The 10,063-nt window shown below is 51.9% G+C and overlaps 1 protein-coding gene across 1 annotated transcript in view; it reads left to right on the forward strand.

Annotated features, from left to right (window-relative positions):
• kif16bb (kinesin family member 16Bb) overlaps positions 1 to 7,140 on the forward strand; it is a 25,112-nt gene extending 17,972 nt beyond the window's left edge. Inside the window, exons 18-22 of the mRNA XM_084709689.1 lie at positions 382 to 476; positions 2,198 to 2,251; positions 2,378 to 2,767; positions 3,385 to 3,469; positions 4,257 to 7,140. Coding sequence (XP_084565815.1) covers positions 382 to 476; positions 2,198 to 2,251; positions 2,378 to 2,767; positions 3,385 to 3,469; positions 4,257 to 6,590 — 2,958 coding nt within the window. The 3' untranslated portion in view covers positions 6,591 to 7,140. The remainder of the gene's footprint in view (positions 1 to 381; positions 477 to 2,197; positions 2,252 to 2,377; positions 2,768 to 3,384; positions 3,470 to 4,256) is intronic.
• Positions 7,141 to 10,063: the final 2,923 nt, after the last annotated feature.

Raw genomic sequence — 10,063 nt, forward strand, 5'->3', positions numbered from 1 at the left:
GACTGAGATCAGTAAAGAGCACTCACGTAAGATTTGTTCGTATTTGTTTTGCTCAGTGTTGAAAGATTACACATGCAGCAACAGCCAAATGCTTTTCAAAGTTTGTAGGAGTGTCAAGGTCCCATCCTTTACTATTAGTTTTCAGATTCAGTGGAAGAATGAGTTAATAATTTACCCCAACCGTTTGTACGGCATGTCCCAGGTGTATAAGCCTCCTGAGGGGTCTTTACAGCCACCTGTCTCATGCTGCATAAACAACCCTCATTAGCCTGGAGTGGTGATGACTTTCATCAGTCTCTTTCTGTTTTCATGACACAGCTGCCCTCCTGTGTCCTAACTCCTATGTGGAGATCAGATTGCTGTGTTTGGTTTCTCCTCCAGAGCGGTCTCCTGTCCTGTCCCAGGCTGTCTGTCTCTGTGCCAGACCTCTCCAGAGCCTCTGAGAGCCTGGCCAAGGCCATGCTCCTCTACCCAGGGTGAGTGATCCTCACACACTGCCACACCTGAGCCTCCGTCCTCCGCGCCACCCCCTCACTCAGACCAAGCGCCCCCAGAGGAGAACCATAGGAGGAGAACTGTTCTTACGTTATGCCAACGTCAGGTTTTCCACATCCACCTGAGGGCTGTTTGCTCATTACATTGTGTTTGTCAGGCTTAGGGAGCGCGGGATAGGCTGGTGTTTTACAACGAGATCTCCCATCCTGCAGCTGATAGGCTGGTGTTTTACAGCGAGGACTCCCATCCTGCTAGCTTGTCATATCCTCGAGAAGACAGCGGCCCCAAACAGGAGCACTCTTGTGGTCGAGAGACTACAGCGCGGGAGGTGGAGAGGGGGGGCGTGAGAGGGAGGAGAGACTAGAAAGAGGAGTTGGAGAGGGAGGTGGAGAGGGGGGGGCGTGAGAGGGAGGGGAGGCTGAGGTTGGGAGTTAGAGGAGCAGGGGGAGAAGATGGAGGCTTGGATTGTTGTCCTACAAGTTGAGGACATTGAGAAAGTTGTTTGGCTGAGGTCTCCCTAAACCATCAGATGTCACGGCGTGTGCCCTCAGAGCAGTGGAGGTTTGACTCTGCTGACACATCACTAACGAATGGCCCTAACCCACAGACATCAGGCTGACTACACACAGCCAGCACACACACGTACATGCGCTCACAAGCATTCATCAAACAACCCTGCAGATCTCAGGAGTCGAGCGCACCAGTCTGTCTTGAAGCTGGACCCATTGTTTTGCGTTAATCCACCTCGTGGTATAAACTCTCTGACCTTAATCAGAGAACTCACTTGAGATGGGAGCTCATCTGCGAACCCCTCAGCGCACGGCGAGGGCGTGAAGCCATCGTGTCTGGATGCTAGACAGATCCTGCTAATCCGAGCAGGCTCTGGACCGCCGTTTCTGTCTGCCCAATTTGATCAGCGAAACCGAGAGGAATTAATTGGATCTTCTATCATTTCATATCTGTGGAAGCGGCTGAGTTCTGCCTGCTTCGGTAAAGTGGAAATGGATAATGAGCACAGCTCTGTGAGTGAGGGGTTGGTGTGGGTGTAGCTCCCATCCAAACTACAACTGTGTGTGTGTGTGTGTGTGTGTGTGTGTGTGTGTGTGTGTGTGTGTGTGTGTGTGTGTGTGTGTGTGTGTGTGTGTGTGTGTGTGTGTGTGTGTGTGTGTGTGTGTGTGTGTGTGTGTGTGTGTGTGTCTGGAAGAAGAAACAAGAAACAATCATTTAGGCCTTCAACTTCTGTATGTTTACGCCATATCCCATCAGATATCCGGCGTAAAAGAGGCCAGTCAAGGTCAACCCCGGCCTGTTTCTCCCACTCCTGGTGGAAGGTTCCGGATTATCTGACCCACGCCCATTTAATGGCCACCGTAGCTCTCCTGTTCCTCCACTGACAAGCTTCTCTGCTCGGTCTGTCTGACCAGGAGACCTGGGCTGCTGTGGGATCAGGGCTGGAGACAGGCTGTGATTAGCGGGGCTGAGGGGCTGAGGGCTGTGGTGCTAGCAGGAGAGCTCTGATGTCAGTCTGCCTGCTAGCTCCCCACTCGGAGACGGCCTCCCGTTACTGCAGATCTACCTCCTGTGTGCTTCATGTGCTGTAAAGGCTATGATTTGATTGTCCAGATTTGTTTTTCTTTTATACTGTTATTTTCTCCCCCTCCTGACATCTTGGATGGGTTGTAATCATCTCCCTGTGTTCTAGGTTGGAGTTTGAGAAACGGCAACAAGAAAAACTGAAGAAGTTGGAAAATCGTCGGTATGTGGAGACAGGCCGGTTTGATCATTCTGTGGCTGCAGCTGTGTGCTTGCTCCAGGTTAGATGTATTCTCCATTGAAATGACAGTGGTGATGGTGTGTGTGTGTGTTGGACTGGTGTGTCCAGGAAGCAAGAGGCGGAGCCACAGAGCGAGGGGGTGGGGCCAGTATACGAGGAGGTGGAGCCAGGGATGGAGGAGGTGGGACCTGGGTGCGAGAAGGCGGGGCCTGGGAGCAATGAGGTGGATCGGCAAAGTGAGGGGGTGGAGCCAGAACCTGAAGGGGCGGAGCCTGGGGGCGGACAGCAAGCGGAGGAGGAACTGAGCCTGGACACCTGCGATGAGGAGAGGAGAGGAGAAGAGGAGGAGGGTGAGGGAGGGGAGGCTGGGAGGAAGGAGGCCAGCAGTGTCGTAGGTCACGCTGACCCTGGAACTAACGAGAGGAGAGAGGACCGGAGGAAGCTGCAGTCTGCAAGACCAGGGGTCCACGCCCGGAAAAACAGAACAGGCTCTGTGCGGTTAGTAAACGCACACACACACACTTACCATGACCACACACACACACTGTGTCTGGCCCCGCCCCAGCCCCAGCTTGACCAATAGAAATCCTTCAAGGGTCCAGAGGAGCTTCTCCCTCTGCTCTCAGTGTGGCTGTGGAGGGCTTGATGCGTCCTCAGTCTGTCTGCTGGTCCACATCAAGCCCTTCACAGCTGCCCTTTCCTGTCACACATTTTCACGATCTGTGTGTCGTTTCCCTCTGTCCCCTGCACTGGATGTAAATCCTCAAATCTACATGCAGATTCAGATTCCGCTGCGAGTTGAGTGGCTCGTATCTTACAGCCTTTTGGGTTGTTTGCTACTCAAATCTAATACATGGTTTAGTGAAGGGGGGAGGGGCTGGTGTGGTTGGGTCTTATCCCTGCAAACAGTTTCAAGTCTCAAGTGTCACGACACACAAATTAATAACATTGCTTTTGAAAACAAAGAACCCGGCAGCGTGTATTAGAAACACGTTTCTCTCTGCTGTCTGGTGTCTTTGTATAAACATCATTAGGTTGAAATGTGTTTGTTTCTCTGGGTAGAATAACAGATGTGTTATATCAGTCTGGGTTTCTGACTTCCTGTTGTCCAGCAGGATGGACAGCCCGTCAGTGGTGAACAGATCAAGACTGCCTCGGTTCACTGTGCCCTCTGTCTCACCAGGGCCCTGCCCCATCACGGTACACACACACACACACACACACACACACATACACTCAGCTAGCCCTGCATGCATACACATGGGTATGTAATATTGATGCACTGGTCCGGCCTCATACACAAGCTTGGGGCAGAATAACAGTGGAAGTGTGTGCCTCATGTATCAGAAGGTCATTTAATGAGGGCTAACCTTCCAGCAGCACGACCGTGCAGGAACAGCCAAGCACGGTTGCTAATTTATGTATATTTGGATAAGACTACTGGAGTGTTTGTGTGCCGTCTGTGCCGGCTGTAGATCAAGCGTATCTGCCCGTCCTCTCTCTCTCTGCACCAAGGTGAAGCGAGGGCCATAATGAGTGCTCTCCCTGCCCAGGCAGAGCTAATACAGGTTTTTATGAACCATGAAATGCTTCTCCCCTGGCTTGTGCTGTTTGTTTATTATGCACATATTTCAGCCCTGTAACACTGTCCTGCAGGCGCAGACCACCTAGCAGGGAAGAGCTTTAGTAAAGGCACAGGGCCACTTCCAGACTGTGGTGCTCTCCTCTCTCTGCTCCTGACTGCATTTGGGTGTTCATGTTTGGGGGAATAATGCGTCTGTGTCTCCTTTGTAATAAATGCGGTGCATTAGTCATTGTTTTTGGGGCAGTAACCAGGATAGTGGATGTAAGTCATATACTGTATGTGTAAACACTTGAGTCTGTTCATTCTCTCTCTCTCTGTCTCTGTCCCTCTCTCTCTGTCTCTATATGTTTCTCTCTCTCTATGTCTCTCCCTCTCTATACCTTTCTCTCTCTCTCCCACCAGAAGGAGGTCGTACCGCGGACCCGCCTCGTCTTCCCCCCTCGCTCGGCCCCGGGCGGAGGAGACGTCCGTCAGCGAGGGGTAAACACCAGGGACGCCCTGGAGCTGGAGAGGGACTCGTCTCACGAATCAGGGCCAGAGATGGTGGCAGACGTGCAGGGAGGGGCCGAGGCTGGGGCTGGGTCTGGGGACGAGGACCAGGACGAGGACAGTCCAGGGGAAGGCTGCCTCCGCCAGGTGCCTGTCCTGGGCCGGGGTGATGGATGCGTGGCGGGGCCGGAGGGGCACGCTAACGAGAGGCAGGGCGTCCTGGCTGACGGCTGCGAGGGCTCGCCGGGCTCAGAGGGGAGCTCATTAGACGACTCGGCCCTCCTGCGGGGCGCGGCGGGAATCACGCGTATAACCAGCCTTCCACACGCCGACGCTCTGCTCTCCGCAGACCCGCGGCAGACACGTCATGCAGGTCCTGGTTCATCGGAGGAAGCCGCCCTGGAGGGCCGGTTCAGCCTGGCTGTGATGGATGGATCCAGGTCGGTGGTGGAGGGGCAGGGGGGCTGCGAGGCACAGTCCCAGGCAGAGGAGGTGCTAGACGGGGAGCAGGCCTCGGGGCTGGGCTCTCTGGTCAGCAGGGTGTCGTGGGCATTCCAGGATGCAGGGAGGTTTCTGCGTGGCTCTCCCAGGGTCCTCCAGACCCCCACAGCCAGATCCAGCTGGTCCAGTCAGGTGGCGTCTCTGGTGCTGGACAGCCAGGCCATGTCGGTGGTCAAGGAGAGCCAGGTCTTCTCTCTAGTCAAGGACAGTCAGGTCTTCTCTCTAGTCAAGCAGAGCCAGGTGTTCTCCCTGGTCAGAGACAGTATGGTGTTCTACTCGGTGAAGGAGCTACCCTTGGTCCAGAACTTCCAGATGGAACACAACCAGGATATTCAGCCTGTAGAGTCAGTTCTGGGCCTTCATAGTCCCCCAGCCCTCTGTCTGCCCCCAGCCCAGACTCCAGCCCTCTCTCTGCCCCCGCCCCCCCCTGGCCAGACCCCTGCCGAGGCCACAGAGCCACCACAGCACCCCAGCACTGCGGGGGAAGGACACCAGAAGGCCACTCTCCAGGATCAGGACAACGATCGAGCTCCAGAAGAATCCCACCAACAACGCGAGTGTAAACAGTCTGAGGGAACTGGGATCGAAGAACCGCAAGGCACCTACGGAACCAAGGACCAGGACTCGCCCTCACCTGAAGAGGAGAACACAGGCTTAGCCCCTGTGGTAGCCCAGGAAGGTTCTGTGGTGGCCCAGGAGAGTGAGGGTGTTCCCGTGTTTTATCAGAGCCTGGTGGACTTCCCTGCCAATTTGCTGAAGCTCCGATCCCTCCCCCTGCCCAGCCTGGTGACCCACCTCCAGTGTGCCCTCCCATCATCGCTCCTCAGCTCTCAGAAGATCCTGGCCGTCTACTGGCTCAGCGCGGCCACGTGCAGCCAGCCCATCCCTCAGCCAGCCCTCCTCATTCTCCTGGAGTCGGCCGTGTACACCCTGACCTCTGACCACGCTGCCCTGGCCCTGTTCCACCAGCTGCCTCTGCTCCAGCTGAGGGAGGTGCAGGTGGGCTTCGCGGGCCAGAGCGTGAGGCTGCTGGGACCCACCGAGGACAGCCTCCTCAGCCTCCACACCCTCAGCCCCAGGCTGACCCAGGAGCTGTGCCGCACCCTGCTGGGGGCGGTCCGTCCTGGGGACATCCAGGCCCCTCGCCACCCTCTCCTCCAGGGGGACCTTCCGGGGCTGTCCCTGGCCTGGGGGGCTCACGTCCCCGACCTGCTGCTGGACGCGGGGCTGCGTGTGTCCTCCCAGTTCCAGAAGAGCTTGGCTGACCTGGTGTACCTTCTGCACGGCAACATGGATGAGGGCCGGCCCAGCCTGGGGGAGGTGCGTCTGCTGCTGTACACCAGCGTGGAAGTGTGCGTCAGCCCCCAGCCGCGACCCCAGCCCCGAGCCCAGCTCCTCCTCACAGACACACACCTGGCCCTGCTGCAGGAGGACGGGGTGTTCCACCCCCCTCCCCGCTCCCTCCGTCTGGCCCCCCTCCGGCCACAGTTCCAGGGGCTGACGCTACGCCGGCGTTCCCAGATACGCTGCGTGCTGGTGCGCGACGGCGGGAACGGGGCTCAAGGCGGAGCGAGGAGGCTGGACGTCATCTGGGCACGGCCGGGGGTCAGGGGTCACACGGAGACGGAGGCCGCTGCCTCTTCTGGTCGGGCCTCTAATTCATCTCCGCAGGCTGAAGTGTGGAAATTAACTTTGGGCTGCTCCGCTGAGGCTGCCTGCCTGATTAATCACTTGTCAGACGTCTGATCGCCGACCGGACAGGCAATAATGAACAGTGCAGCCAGGACGCCAACACCAGGCATGCTCCACTGAACCTTAATCAACACAGGGAATGATCACTGCAACACAGGGAATGATCACTGCAATTAGAACAGGACAGGCTGCTCTATGCAGATATGCAAGCCTCTATGTATTTATATATACGGAATATATATATATATATATATATATCGTTTGAAGATCATTGTCACACAGATGATTCACAGGTTTGATCCTATATGTGTATTTGACCAAGCTTTTGCACTTCAGGAAAAGTATACACTGTTCTTCACAGGGCTCCTTCTACCTCGGTTTGTTTTTCCTTTTATACACGTTGCACAGTTTTTAAGTACGATACATTTTCACTTCAACTTGTTTATTGGATGCTAAACCAGCACAATCAAAGTCAGTTATTTTATGTGATGTTCATACATGTGTCTTAGACATTTTAGAGAGATTACACGTATTTTATTTAAAAACAAACCCAATAAAAATGTAATGTCATCAAGTATTATTTAAAAATTGAGTAATAAAAGTTCCGGTGATAGTATGTTGTATCCCTCTCTTGGCTTTCGGTTTAGCATGCAGCTGGAGAGGTTCTTTGTGAACACGTCGACTTGAACCACCTGGGGAATAACGACTGATGCCCTCTCCTCACCCTCCCTGCACGTTCCTCTCTCTCTCTCTGCCCATCTTAAATGCCTCCTCCCTTCCCCTCCAGTCCCTCTACCTCTCTGACTTGTTCATTCAGTCTCTCTCTCCGTCTCTGTCGATCTGCAGTGTTATTTGTCAGTCTCGGGCCTCTTGTCCCTCCAGACAGGGCTCTACCTGTCTGAAGGACCCTGTGTGGATCAGTATTCCACTCCTGGCTCTCCCCTAGCCAGCGCTAAGACACACGCTAAGCATTGTGGGTCAAGGTGATCCTACTTCGCTGCTACTTTCCAGCTCCTTCCTTCCGACACCTAGCGACTCATCATCCCCTCAGCGGTCCATCTCAGGACATGTCTGTTGCCTGGACAACACTAAATCAGCAGCTGATGATGTAGGAATGAGATTGTGTTCCTTCGCTGGCTGAAACTCTGAGTCAGGGCTGAGATTTGGCTCCCTGTTCAGACAGCGCACATCACACTAAACAACATCCCAGTGCCCTGCAATCAGCCCTCTTGTCTGCTTCTAGTATGAGTCAAAGAACTGCCTGGGAATGTGGGAATGTCACGCCTATTTCAGCCGGCTGAGGTTGAGCTAGGGGGTTGTTAAAGACCCTCCCTCTCATGGCTCAAAGACATTTAATTAGAAGATACTCTGGGCCATTCAGCATGAATCATGTAATCTATTTTTTTTTTCTTTTTTTTTACAAAAGTAAGAGCAACATTAAAATTTGATGGATAGTCCAAAAAGATAACTTTCATTTTCCGCTGGTTAATTTCAAAATGTTCATGTTTCTAAAAGATTATATTGAAGCTAATATATTGCAAATATTTTTACAGGTTATGGAAAGTTTTAATATGGATGAGAAAGGAGATAAAACCAATCAATTCTGAGCTGTAATTGAAAACCCAAGGAGGGTTAATCCGCTTGAAATGAGATCTCCTCATCCTACTTTTATGAGGAGCCATAAGAAGGTTGTGAGATTTGTGATGGAAAAATAATCATTGATTATTCTCTCATCTCTTTGTAGGGACAGTGAGACAGCAAACTGTTCTCACTTAAATCAGACACTTTGTTGTCTCTGTCTGAATAACCCTTCCTCCACTGTAAACCAAACACCTTCAAAACCTTTTCAGTAAAGTGCATTGGCTCTCAGCAATCTGTCTGAGTGAAATGAACTACAGCCTAACATAGTCTGTTTTAGAATTGCTCAAAATAAATGAGTACCTTGGTCTGACTCGAGTAAAAAAAAAAAAAGAAGAAAAAAAGGGGGGAGAAACCCTGTTTTTAATCCCGTGTAAAATGCAAGAGACCGAGTGTCACTTCGCCGTGGCCTAGACCCGCTCACCGCGAGTCATTTGTTTCCGTAATAGACGTCAGCCCGATGCTGGACACGGTCTCGGGCCAGGCGGGAGGCGCGAGTTCGCAGGACTGCCGACAGACACACTCACAGGTAGCGAGTGGAATCCTAATCATTACTCTGAGAGATTTCCCCGAGGATCCTCTGTCTCTAATATTAACCGTCACTGAAAGAGGTCTGAACAGTTTGTTTGCCTTCTCATTTGGAAAGAATCAAGCGAGCCGTGTGACCTTATTTGCACTGTGGCTGATGGTTGATAACGGACTCGATATTTTTCAGTGCCTGATCATTCAGTTATTTGGGGTCAGCTTGATATGTGGTTAAAGAACATTGATTCGACTATTTCTATTTCACTCTAGTCTTGAGGACCCATGTGGTCTCCTGATAATGGCTGGAATCCATTTCTGAATCATGTTCCAACTTATTCACTAATTCTTCTGTATTTTCTGCACTTGTTTCTGTGCATAAAACTATTTTGATAGAGCACACTTCCGGAAGTTGAGAAATGTACGAATGGATGCAGTAGACAACAAACCGCCCTCTCAAAATGTACTAGAGACATATGCATCACATTTTCATTCTGTGATTGTTTTGATTTTTTATAGAAATCTAAATGAATCCTTCCATTACTTTGAAGAATGTTGTTGATTTATACCATGATGACTAAAGCACGTGTCTACGCTAAATATAAACTAAAATAAATAGTTTGACCCTAGAGTTGATATGGTTGAAGAAATGAGCAACAGTCAATAAGCTTTTATGACCAAAATGCACAGTTCAAGACCAGATTCCTGCTGACTTGAAGCTTCAATCAGGAGCGTTACAATGTCTTTAACTTCATCCCTGCTCTCCCCTCTAATGAAGGCCGCTGTCGTGTACCACCAGAACCAGGTTATATCCAGGCTTCTGATGGAATTTGTAGTGGATAAGTCTCATAGGAGAAGCTCACAATGGCAGTCTGAATGTCACTGGCATCTTTGAGCTGAGCTCATTTGTGAATGTCTCTCCTCGGGCCAGAGAAATTTCAATGCCCTTTAGAAAGATGATTTTGTCACACTGTGTCATTTTTAGATTGCAATTCTCTCCTCCTACACCCCCCCCCCCCTCTTCCCCAACCTGCCCCCACAACCCCCCCCTCACCTCCCCAACCTGCCCCCCCACCCACCCCCTCCTTTCACCCTCCTCGTTTTTGGAGTCATTAGCATTTGCAGGAACTGCAAGAGATTTGCCACCATGGATTGTGACAGCTTTCACAAGCTCAATTTTACTGTTGCCCTTGGGGGGGAGAGGCAGTACTCACCATCTGTTGATTGGGCCGCTGTTCCCAGCCTATCCAGAGGAAACTGCCATTCCTGCCACCAGTGACGCTTGCCTCACTGCTCTCTGATGTCTAGGGACTGGGGTGGAACTCAAGGTTCTCAAGACAAACTGAAAATATATTTATATTGCCGTG

This window comes from Hypomesus nipponensis, chromosome 11 (genome assembly GCF_054491055.1).
Source record: "Hypomesus nipponensis isolate SF chromosome 11, ASM5449105v1, whole genome shotgun sequence".
Classification (NCBI taxonomy): Eukaryota; Metazoa; Chordata; class Actinopteri; order Osmeriformes; family Osmeridae; genus Hypomesus; species Hypomesus nipponensis.